This window comes from Thamnophis sirtalis, unplaced genomic scaffold (genome assembly GCF_051295495.1).
Source record: "Thamnophis sirtalis isolate CommonGarterSnake01/CBP01778 unplaced genomic scaffold, rThaSir2_p1.2 scaffold_9, whole genome shotgun sequence".
NCBI lineage: Eukaryota > Metazoa > Chordata > Lepidosauria > Squamata > Natricidae > Thamnophis > Thamnophis sirtalis.
In genome coordinates this window covers 80989463-81001962 of record NW_028261389.1, presented here as the reverse complement: position 1 = coordinate 81001962, position 12500 = coordinate 80989463, and the positions used below count along the sequence as shown (strand labels likewise).

Sequence of the window (12500 nt, the reverse complement as noted above, 5' to 3'; positions counted from 1 at the left end):
AGGGCTGGGAGATGGCAAACATGCCTCCGTTTTTTGCAAAATATGGCCCTTTTTCCGCCAAAGGGGTCGTTTTTGCCTTCCCCCAGCCCTCCTGAAGCCTACAGAGCACTGCTGGGGGCCGGGGAGGACAAAAACCTTTTTTTTTCTTACTTGCCTCTTCGAAATCTTGGTGTGTCTTATAGTCAGAAAAATACGGTACCTACTGAAGGAATCTGCTTTCAAGGGCAGATTCAGGACAGCCCAGGGAGAAGTTTTGGGAAGTTTTGTCATCCACCAGGGGCTGCAGGGGGCCTTAGCTGAAATGCATTCCTCGCTTTTGCTTCCTTGGCCCCAAGCACGTCCGCGGGGGTGGATGGAAGTGTGTGGGTGGGGGTATTTTACTCCGTGCCATGACTATATTGTGGGAACGGTCCCCTTTTCCTTCTCCCAAGGTGTCTCTTGAATAGGGGGTCTTGTTTTACGTTCATTAGTTCTGCCTCCAGCGCTAATTAATAACATGAGGGGGGGGTTCTTCTTTTTCTTTTTATCAGCCTAGATTTAGGCCTTCCTGCCTCCCGAATCGCAATTCTGCTTTGAGGAAAGAAAGAAACTGAGCCTGAAAGAGGGGGGGGGGGTGTTTTCCTAGAGAGTGAATGCAAAATCCCCAGGTTCAAATCGGGAAATTCTCACGGACTCCCTTCCTCTCCTTCGGGGAATCTGTTTTCGGATGCGATTCTTAGCAAGGAGGGAGATTAAATTGGGCTGTTTTTATGGGGTCATTTTTAGAAGGCATTAGGTGGTTTGAACTCTTTTAAGCTGAATAGGAATGCTGATTATTATCTCTTTTATTCATTAAACATGAAACTCGGTCAACTGAACTTTCAAATATGTGTCACAAATACCATTGACTGGTGCTAATCGTTGATACGGGTTGCTGCCAGCATCCTAGATATCAACTTAATTATTAGTCAATTAGTCAATATTAGTCAATTAGCCAATATTAGTCAATTAGTAATCAATTTTAATATATTAAATTATTAAATTATTAAATTAATAGTCAATATTAGTCAATTAGTCTATTATTATTATTATTATTATTATTATTATTTCTTCTATTTGATAAATGTGAAACTCAAGTCAACTGAACATTTAAAGATGTGTCACAAATCCCATTGACTGGTGCTGATGCTTGAAGGGGTTTCTGCCAGCGTCCTAGGTATCAATCAAGGACCTTCTTAAAATACACGACTATTATTATTATCTCTTTCATTCATTAAACATGAAACTCAAGTCAACTGAACATTTAAAGGTGTGTCACAAATCCTATTGACTGACAGATTTCTGCTAGCCTCCTAGGTATCAACCAAGTACCTTTTAAAGATGTACGATGCTCTGAGTAGCACAGGTTTTTGCAGTTCCGCTGGTGTTATTGCAGTAAGATGCAATTTGTTGTTGTAACTTATAAAATTCTTGGACATGGTACCAAGTGCCCCAATGACCTTGGGTATCACTGGCACATACTTCATCCATAATCGGGTAGTTTTGATGGCCAGGTCGCGATATTTCATTTTCTAGTTCTTTTTCTTCAACTCTGGCATCTCCTGGTATCGCGATGTCAATAAATTGTATGTATTGGCCCTCGACAACAGTGATATCTGGTGTGTTCTGTCTCAAATGGCGATCCATCTGTATTTGAAAGCCCCACAAGATTTCACCTTGTGGGACTTTTGAATACAGAGGGGTTGTTGCTGCTGTTGTTGTTGTTGTTGTTTGCTCATTGCACAGTCAGCCAGATGTTCAAGCTGGACCTGGGATAGGCAGATGTGGATGTTTGATGGTCTTAAAGTTTTCATTGCAAGATGTAAGCTGTTCCAGGTAAAACTGCCTTCTGCAATTGACTAATGGGGTTTTTGTCAGTGCCAATGGGGTTCCAGAGGTGCTCCCCAGATGTTTTGATTTGAGTTAATGTTGACCATTAAATCATCCTTCTCCTGAACCAGGGAGGTCTATCACCCAATGTTTTATCTTATCCTTCTGTTTCTCTGAACATATCATGGAAATTCATCCTGGATTTTTTTAAGCATGTAAGTAGTAATGTTGACTTCAGCCCAATGCTGGTTTAGAATAGAATATAGTAGAATAGAATAGAATAGAATAGAATAGAATAGAATAGAATAGAATAGAATAGAATAGAATAGAATAGAATAGAATAGAATAGAATAGAATAGAATAGAATAGAATAGAATAGAATATATAATGCAGAATAGAATATATAATGCAGAATAGAATATATAATGCAGAATAGAATATAGAATGGAATGGGAATAGAGTAGAGTAGAGTAGAGTAGAGTAGAGTAGAGTAGAGTAGAGTAGAGTAGAGTAGAGTAGAGTAGGAATAGAGTAGAATAGAGTAGAATAGAATAGAAAATATAATGCAGAATAGAATATAAAATGGAATGGGAATAGGAATAGACTAGAGAAGAATAGAACAGAACAGAACAGAACAGAATAGAATAAAGGAACACCCTCCTTGGGGTGGAGAAGGGTGTAACAGACCGGTTTAACTGCAGTGAAGTAGGATCGAAGACTTGATTTTTGTTTTAATCCCGTGGCTTTAATACAGCAGGAAACTCTTAAACAGGACAAAAGTTAACTTTGTTATCCTTGGCAGAGAGCAAACTTTGCGGCTTGTGAATTTGAGGTGTGTCCTTCATTTTAACAGCCGTGTGGATTCATCCATGGGAGGGTTAAAAGGGCAGGAGGGCAGGGGCCACTTTTTAAATGTGTTTTGGTTGTGCAACGTATATTTTTAAAAAGTGCCAGCCTTCAAAGACAAGTTCCCAACCATCATCGTTCTTTTTTGGACTCTCCTGTTGTGGTCCGCAGAGCTGGAAGCCGAGTCGGACAGTGAGGAGGTTGGGGAGGAACCTGGGCCAGTCCTGGAGTCTGGGGAAGGCTCTGATGAGCGCTCTGTGTCGGAGGCAGAGAGGGGGGCCCGGGCCATCTGGGAGTTATGTGCTGCCTCCAGAGTCAGACATCAGTGAGGCAGAGGAACAGGGGAGACTATTTCCAATGCGCACATGCGCAGAACTGCCAGAAGGCAAGAAGTGTTAAGACAAAAGGGGCGACTCAGGAGTAAGGCTTGGAGGTGATTGGCCCCTCCCATGGGACCTAAAGGAAGAGCAAAGGGACGTGAGCCTTCGCAGGAAGCAACTTCGTTCTTTCAAGGCGATGCATGTTGGGTTGCATCACAACATCCCACCAAGGGCCTTCTCACACTTTCCACAACCCCCAGGTCTTTTTTGCTTCCTTTTTCTCTTCTTCCCCAAATGCTTCCAGTTTAGCAAAGAAAAACCAGTGAGATCCCCGTGGTTTCCTCTCCTTCTCCTTCTCCTTCTTCTTCTTCTTTTGCTTTCTCAGCAACTTGGACATTTAAGAGCAAACGTTCCCTTCTCACAATTCCCATCACTAAAGTCCTACAGCGCATTATCTCTCCATTATTATGACCTCACAATTAAAGGTCGATTATTGTTCGTAGGAAAAGCTCTTTCTTTAAAATAGACAAGGAGCCTTTGACTTACAGTACAACAGCTCATTTAGTGACTTATGATGGTTTTCCACACTTACGATGGCTGCAGCATCTCCATGGGGTTGGAGGGGGATCAAAATTCAGAGGGTTGGCAACTGATTCAGACATTTAAAAAAAAAAATCCAATTACAAATGGTCCTTGAGTTAGGACCAGAAGGGAGCCCAACATTTCTGCTGTTTAAGTGAATCAGTTGTGAAGTGAGTTTGGTCCCATTTTGCGACCGTTCTCGCCACGGTTGTTGAGTCAATCGCTGCCCGTGTTAAGTTAATAACTTAGTTGTTAAGTGAATCCACCTTCCGTGTTGACTTTGCTCGACAGAAGGTTGCCAAAGGTGATCATGTGACCCCGGGACACAGCGACCGTCGTAAGTGTGGAAAACGGTCATAAGTCACTAAATGAGCTGTTGTACGGTAAGTCAAAGGCTCCTTGTCTACTTTAAAGAAAGAGCTTTGCCTACGAACAATAATCGACCTTTAATTGTGAGGTCATAATAATTGAGAGATAATGCGCTGAAGGACTTTAGTGATGGGAATTGTGAGAAGGGAACGTTTGCTCTTAAATGTCCAAGTTGCTGAGAAAGCAAAAGAAGGAGAAGGAGAAGGAGAAGGAGAAGAAGGAGAAGGAGAAGGAGAAGAAACCACGGGGATCTCACTGGTTTTTCTTTGCTAAACTGGAAGCATTTGGGGAAGAAGAGAAAAAGGAAGCAAAAAAGACTTGGGGGTTGTGGAAAGTGTGAGAAGGCCCTTGGTGGGATGTTGTGATGCAACCCAACGTGCATCGCCTTGAACCTGCGTGGAGTGTGGTTGTGTGTGAAAGAGGGGTGGGGCTTTCCTTGTGACTAGTTGGAAGGGACCTTGGAGGTTTTCTATTCCAACCCCCCCTCCCCCTGCTCAGGCAGGAAACCCTCCACCATTTCTGAAACATGACCATCCAATCTCTGCTTTTAAGCTTTCAGTGTTGGACCATTCACAACTTCTGGAGGCCAGTTGTTCCACTGATTAATTGTCCTCACTGTTAGTTTCTCCTTAGTTCTAAGTTGCTTCTCTCCTTGATTAGTTTCCACCCATTGCTTCTTGTCCTGCCCTCTGGTGCTTTGGAAAATATGTTGAACCCCCCCCTCTTCTTTGGGGCAGCCCCTCAAATATTAGAACACTGCTATCATGTCCCCCCTGGTCCTTCTTTTCCCTAGACTGGCCATATCCAATTTCTGCAATTGGTATTATGCTATTAGTATTATATTATTAGTTATTATGGTGCAATCAGTACTTTTGAGTTACTCATTAATATGAACAAAAATTGGCTGCCTAGTCATTTTTTTTCTTCACCTACCGTTCCATTTTCCTTCCTCAATAACTCTTTGCAAAGCAGAAATCCTTGACTTTCTGTTCATAGTGCCTGAACATTTTTCCTCCTCCTAACTTTCTACATGCCTTGTACTGGAGCTATTTTTAGCAACCCATGAGAAAGAATGATGGAAAACTTCGGGATGATAAACCGCAGTCCAGGCTGCTCCAAAAATAGCACAGCAAATATTTAAGAGAAGCAGGAGGGAAATCTGTATCTTATGTCCTTTCCCCGCACTTCTTCTTAAATCGTTCAACATGCATTTTGTTGTACGCCAGAAATCCTTGGTGGGAACCCAAACAAGATAAATTAATAAAATATGTCCGTTGGTTTCGTGTTGCTCTAAAGCAGTGTTTCCCAACCTTGGCCACTTGAAGATGTCCGGACTTCAACTCCCAGAATTCCCCAGCCAGCGAATGCTGGCTGGGGAATTCTGGGAGTTGAAGTCCGGATATCTTCAAGTGGCCAAGGTTGGGAAACACTGCTCTAAAGTACTTTGGCCACTTGATTGTAGGATATTAAATAAAGCGACGTATTTATTGTCTTAATTCCCGTTTCTCCTTTTCCCAAAAGGAGCTGATTGAGGTTGACAGCGAAGTGGTGTTCGAGTTGGCTGCATACATCCTACAGGTAAGTCGTGTAGATTTTGCTGTTGTTTTGTTGAAAGAAGGAAACATGAATGTGAACATTGAGATTCAATTCTCTGGCAAGACTAATTTTGGTATTATTCCCGTGTGCTTTTTAGTCTCTCTTTTTAAACAGGAGATACAAGTACAAGCTGAGGATTTCAAAGCATCTATTTCACTTTAGGCTCCATTATAAAATCAAATCTAGGGAGTTAGTTGTTCCTTCCTTCCTTCCTCCCACTGACTCTCATAAATATATATTTTGTTCTAGCAAGTTAATAATCAACCCCGTGATATAATTAGCAGGGAGGAAGATGGTTAGCCCCGAGGGAATCGTAAAATAACTGGTTTTTTTTTTTCCTTGCTATTATAGTGCCGGTTAATTGATTGCCAATTAACTGGCATTAACAAACACAATTGTAAATGCTACTCCAGACATCCACAAACATATCCTCTGAGCATGGCAATCAATTAATTTAAAATACAGCGCTTCAGTCTTCTCCAAAGCGTAAGTGCTGGAGAAGGAAGGGAAGAGGGGAGAATGTACAGATAGCAATAGCAATAGCAGTTAGACTTATATACCGCTTCATAGGCCTTTCAGGCCTCTCTAAGCGGTTTACAGAGAGTCAGCATATTGCCCCCAACAACAATCTGGGTCCTCATTTTACCCACCTCGGAAGGATGGAAGGCTGAGTCAACCCTGAGCCGGTGAGATTTGAACCGCTGAACTGCTGATCTAGCAGTAGCCTGCAGTGCTGCATTTAACCACTGCACCACCTTGGCTCTTCCTCTGCATTAAAATGCGATGTTTTATTTCCTGATGGTTCCTAACTAGGCAAAGGGTGGCACGCACAGTTAGTACAAGAGAGTGAAATTAAACTTCCTCTTTTTTTTTTTTAATTCAACTGATTATAATTCCAGTCGGGTCCCTGGTGCTCTCTGAGCTTGGTGGTTTTCTTGCAGAAGCCTGTAAGACTTAAGTTAATTATTCCTCTCAATTGCAACGAGGCTTCTTAGGATTAAATCTGGAATCAACACTTAAGGTGATGTCATATCTTGGCCTTGGAATCATTTCCCGATAAGAGTTATAAAACATCTTGTGATACTTGAAGATGGAAATGTGCATTTCCCTCGTGATTTAATAACTTATTGTAAGTAATTGTTTAATCCTTCTCTTTGTTTTGTATCATTTTATAGGAAGCAAAAGGAGATTTTTCAAGGTAAGTTTTGCACGGCTATTTTTTCACGCACCATAATACTTTTTATGCAAAATAGGACTGCTCTTCCGTTACAAAGCGTGTCATTCGTACAAAGAAACCTACACACTTGTAGGGGGAAAGGCTCGAAATCTTTAAATACCGGAAATGTGATGGATTAAATTCATCTTTAGGAGTGACTAAATCGACCTAGTGTTTTGTGTTTTGGGTTGAGAAGGGATGGTTGGATCCCTACCTCCTCAGGAAAGAGGAGAGGAGAAGTCCAAATTCACAGAATCCTTGGGCTGGAGGGGACCTTGGAGGTCTTCTAGTCCAACCCCCTGCCCGAGAAAGGAGCGCAGACCTTGTCCCAAAGGTGCTTTTTCAAGAGGCAACTGGACGTTGTTTTTCCTTGAGGAGGTTTCGCATTTCATTCCAGTTCTTCAGTTCTTCAGATCAGATCAGAACCGAAGAAGCTTCTGGGATGGGAAGCGAAACCTCTTCAAGGAACAACTGAGGAAGCCCAGTTGCCTCTTGAAAAAGCACCCTTGGGATAACCATGATCTGGATGATGGACAGTCTCCATAGACATGAATCCAGATGGATGGATGGATGGATGGATGAGAGGATGGATGGATGGATAAACACACACATAAACACACACACACACAAATGAACTAAGGGAGCTATCCAAATTCTTGTGGGTGGGGGTGGGGTATAAATAATGCAATAAATAAAGAAGACGTTATTGTAGTCTACTCCCGTAAGCCAGAAAGGTATTTCAAAACCAATGGCTCCTCTCACCGGGTGTGGTTAGTTCAGACTCTCGGTACAGCTGTTTCAAAATCCGTGGCCAAACCAGGACTCTTTTAGGCTTAAAGTCATTTTTGGCCCTTCGGATGTAAACATGAATTGCCAGAAGAGAACGGCCGTCCTGAATGAAATGAGCAGGCTGTTCATTCCCCCCCTGGGGAAAAAAGCTGGGACTTCTTCAGTTAAACAAGGAGGACTTTGGAGACCTCGCTTAGTGTCAGCCGTGGAAGTTCAGATCCGAAGATCAGGTGAATGGGTGAAGGTCCAACTAAACTGATGTATTGCTACTCATCTTCTCAACTCGTGGTTAGCGCCTGCTTGGAGTTAGGTAAGGGTCGACAGAAGTCAAGGAAGGTTGGATTTACTCCACTTGTAGAGATTCTAGGCTGGTTCCTTTCTTGACTCCACCCTCAGGTTCTCTCTCTCTCTCTCTCTCTTTCTCTCTCTCTCTCTCTCTCTCACACACACACACACACACACACACACGAAATATTAAAGTTGCCTTCAAAGCATCTTCAGCTCCCGAAGACCTCTTAGACATCTTCATGCTGTTTTCTTGATGTATGGAAGTGATCGGACGTTGCCTTGTCCAAGGTTGTTTATTGACATCCCAAAGACGCAAATACAGCCCTGGGAACTACAGGTGGTCTCCCATTGATTGATTTGATTTGATTTGATTTGATTGATTTGGCTTGTATGCCGCCCTATTCCCGGAAGACTCAGGGCGGCTAACAATAAAAAAAGGGGAGGGGGGTACAAAAATAAAAATAGAAAACAGCAATTTAAAATTCAACAACAGTCGTAACCTCGAATGGGGCTGGGATAATTCAACAGCCTCAGGCCTCCCATCCAGTTACTAGCAAGGACGGCGCATGCTTAGCTTTTGAAACCACCCCAAGTCAACTTGGTAACTAGACTAACAAGCCATTGTTCCAAAAAAAAGAAGCTGTTGTGTTGCAACAACGCCAGAGAAGGTGTTCTGGGATGGAGGCATCACACCTGTAGTAAGAAGATGGAGGGTGGGTGTAGCTGTTTTTTTTCTACAAAGTGGTGCAGATTGGGGGCCGGAGAGTAGATGGGGTGGTTGCCATGGCTTCCAACTTTGGAAAGAATTTCATTGGGAAACAATAAACGAAATGTAGGTAATCCTCTACTTACGACCACAATTGAGCTCCCAAAAATTTCTGTCGCTCAGTGAAATGTTGGTTAAGGGGGTTTTGCCCCATTGTACAACACAGTTGTTGAGCGAAATACTGCAGTTAAGTCAGTAGCCATGGTTGTTAAGCGAATAGGGCTTCCCCACCGATTTTGCTGGTCAGAAGGTCACAAAAAGGGACAGGTGGTGCGGTGGCCTAGAGGTGGCGCTCTCGCCTCACCATCAGGAGGCCGTGGGTTCATTCCTAGGTAGAGGCAGATATTTCTCTCTCTGGCACAATGAGAATGTATCTGCTGAACAAAACTCCGCTCTGGGGACAGGAAGGGCATCTGGCCACTAAAACACTTCAATCAACAGAGAGCCAAGGTGGCGCAGTGGTTAAATGCAGCATTGCAGGCTACTTCAGCTGACTGCAGTTCTGCAGTTCGGCTGTTCAAATCTCACTGGCTCAGGGTTGACTCAGCCTTCCATCCTTCCGAGGTGGGTGAAATGAGGACCCAGACTGTGGGAGTGATATGCTGACTCTGTAAACCGCTTAGAGAGGGCGGAAAGCCCTATGAAGCGGTATATAAGTCTAACTGCTATTGCTATTGCTATTCAGTTGCCCAGACTCCATCCCGCAGGGGATTATGGGGCCGTTAAAAGAGGAGGACGAAGGTCGCAAAAGGGGATCACTTGACCCCAGGACATCGCAACCATAAATACGAGCCAGTTGCCAAGCACCTGAATTCTTTTTTTTTTCAAAAAATAGTTTTTATTAGACATTTTTACCTTTAAAAACAGGAAAAAAAACCAAGACAAACATAACAATATACAAAATCTGAATTCTGATCATGTGACCACAGGGAAGCCGCAACGGTCATTAAGTGTGAAAAAAATTGTCTTAAGCCAGTTTTTCCCATGCCGCCGTAACTTTGAACAGCCGCTAAACGAAACTTGCGGAGAGCTACCTGTGTAAATAAGGCACGCTCGGGTGTAGGAAGTCCCCTGACGCATCGCTTTTCAAGCCTGGCACCGCTTGTGAAATCCCAAATTGTCTCTGGCGAGCCTGTTCTTGCCTCCGTTTCCCAACCCAAAACCTCCAGGGTTCTGGTTAGTCACTAATAAGAGGGTTTGATTGAAAAGCCAGAAGAAAAAACTCCGTGATCTTAACCGGCAAATTTTGATTTATGGCAGCTGCGGGATTTTTGCTGCCTCTGTTTTCAAAAAAAGGCTAATAGCCTTGTGCAAAGGAATTTCATTTCTGGCTCATTTCTGGGTGCAGTGAAACTTACTCAAGGGGAGGGAGGGAGGGAGAGAAAAAGGAGAGAGAAAGAGATGATAGATGAAAGAGATAGAGAAAGAGATAGACCTCTTGGTCGAGGTCCAGCTCCGCTTAGACTGGGTGCATGTTGTGTTTCTTTTAATCTGCTGCGTCTTATTTGTTTTTAATCTTTCTTAATATTTTTTTATTTCTGTAAGCCGCCCGGAGTCCTCCAGGATTGGGCGGCCTATAAATGCAATAAATAATAGAAATAGAAATAGAAAGAAATAGAAATAGAAATAGAAATAATAGAAATAGAAATAGAAATAGAAATAGAAATAGAAATAGAAATAGAAAGAAATAGAAATAATAGAAATGGAAATAGAAATAGAAATAGAAAGAAATAGAAAGAAATAGAAATAATAGAAATGGAAATAGAAATAGAAATAGAAATAGAAAGAAATAGAAAGAAATAGAAATAATAGAAATGGAAATAGAAATAGAAATAGAAATAGAAAGAAATAGAAAGAAATAGAAATAATAGAAATGGAAATAGAAATAGAAATAGAAATAGAAATAGAAAGAAATAGAAAGAAAGAGAAAGAAATAGAAATAATAGAAATGGAAATAGAAATAGAAATAGAAATAGAAATAGAAATAGAAATAGAAATAGAAAGAAATAGAAAGAAATAGAAAGAAATAGAAATAATAGAAATGGAAATAGAAATAGAAATAGAAATAGAAATAGAAATAGATAGAACCCTATTTTCCAAACAGAAGGGAGAGAGAGAAAGAGAGGGATACCTCTAGTACTGGTGGTTTTCAACTTATGACCACAGATGTATGTTGCTAAGTGAGAAATTTGTTATGTCAGTTTTACCACTACCTCAGTTGTTTCTTAAGTTGGTTGCTAAGTGAATCTGGCTTCCATATTGGCTTTGCGTGTCAGAAGGTCGCAAAAGGGAAATCATGTCACCCCGGGACACTGTAATCGTCATAATTATGAGTCAACTGCCAAACGTCTGAATTTTGATCACATGACCATCGGGATGCTGCAACGGTCATAAGTCATAAGTCACTTTTTTCACCCCTGTTGTAACTTTGAACGGTCACTAAAACGAACTGTTGCAAGTCGAGAACAACCTGTAATTTCCATGGAAGGGGAAAGGGAATCCATTTCCCGGTTCACGGAGGCTCCTTCCTCCACCCCATCATACCTCCCACCTCCTGGGCTTCGGGCCTTCCAAGTGGAAAGGGGGCTTTGAGGCTCTGCGGGGTCCTTCCTGAAGGAACGGCTGAGATTTATTTCTTTATTCGTTTGCGCTGCCAACAGGCAAATACCCCACAACCTGGAGCGATGAAGACAATGCCGATGAGAAATGGGTGCAATGATTTCTCTTTGGCCCGGAGTGGGTGAGAAGGTTTTTTTGCCACTGTAATTCCTGCAGCAATTGGGAGAGGAAGAAAAAATGTGATTTGTCAACTTATAGCAATAGCAATAGCAGTAGACTTATATACCGCTTCATAGGCCTTTCAGGCCTCTCTAAGCGGTTTACAGAGAGTCAGCATATCGCCCCCAACAATCCGGGTCCTCATTTTACCCACCTCGGAAGGATGGAAGGCTGAGTCAACCCTGAGCCGGTGAGATTTGAACCGCTGACCTGCTGATCTAGCAGTAGCCTGCAGTGCTGCATTTAACCACTGCGCCACCTTGGCTCAACTTTGTCCTGAGACTGTGAAACTGGCAGAGCTGTAAACTATTTCTGGTGGTTTTCTGTGGTGAGATTAGGGTGTGGACAGCGTAGAAGTATTTTTAGATGCACACCCTAATTTTTCTCACTATTTGCCTACTGTAAAAAAAACAACCGTATTTTTATTAGAAAAGCTCTGATCCATGGTTTTTTTTTCTGATTTTTCCATATCTCTCTCACCCTGTCTTTCCTAGCTTTTAAAACTTCCCAGTAGTAAAAGCATCCATAAACTTTCAATAGCATCTCCGTTGCGCAGGGAGGATTGATTTTTTTAAGGCAATGTTTGCCAAATTTGGTGGTTTCCAGTTGCATGGAAAAGCACAGGCCTTTGGCCAACGGCCATGATTGGTTGAGAAATTCTGAGAGTTGAAAATTAAGCATCTGGAAGTTGTTGGGGTTGGAAATGACTGATTTAAGGCAAGTGGGACGAAAACAAAAATCTTGAATTGAAACTAGCTCCGCCTTTTACAAAATCCTCCATCGGGAAATACATTTACGGGAAAAGTAGAACATCGAATAAATCTCTTCAGCTCGCTCAAAATACACTCGGGTGAAACTGAAGAGGTGGCTGGAGTAGGATTTCTATATAGGCAGTTCTTGACTTACAACGGTTAGCTTAGTATCCATTCGAAGTTACGACGACACTGAAAAAATTGACTTAAGTACCATTTGTAGAATAAGTCCCCTGTTCGAAAATACTCCGTATCTTCTTTTTCTTTTATCCTTAATGTCAATCTGTCCATTTCTGCACAATCTAATATTGTTTTAATTACATCTTCTTCTGTAGCTGTTTCTTCATTTT

The 12500-nt window shown here is 42.1% G+C and overlaps 1 protein-coding gene across 4 annotated transcripts in view; it reads left to right on the top strand.

Annotated features, from left to right (window-relative positions):
* Nucleotides 1-12500, top strand: part of FRMD4A (FERM domain containing 4A) — a 353039-nt gene that overhangs the window by 252979 nt on the left and 87560 nt on the right. For all 4 annotated transcript variants that reach the window (XM_087722412.1, XM_087722411.1, XM_087722409.1 and 1 more), the window contains 2 exons: nucleotides 5487-5543; nucleotides 6737-6759. In XM_087722412.1, coding sequence (XP_087578538.1) covers nucleotides 5487-5543; nucleotides 6737-6759 — 80 coding nt within the window. The remainder of the gene's footprint in view (nucleotides 1-5486; nucleotides 5544-6736; nucleotides 6760-12500) is intronic.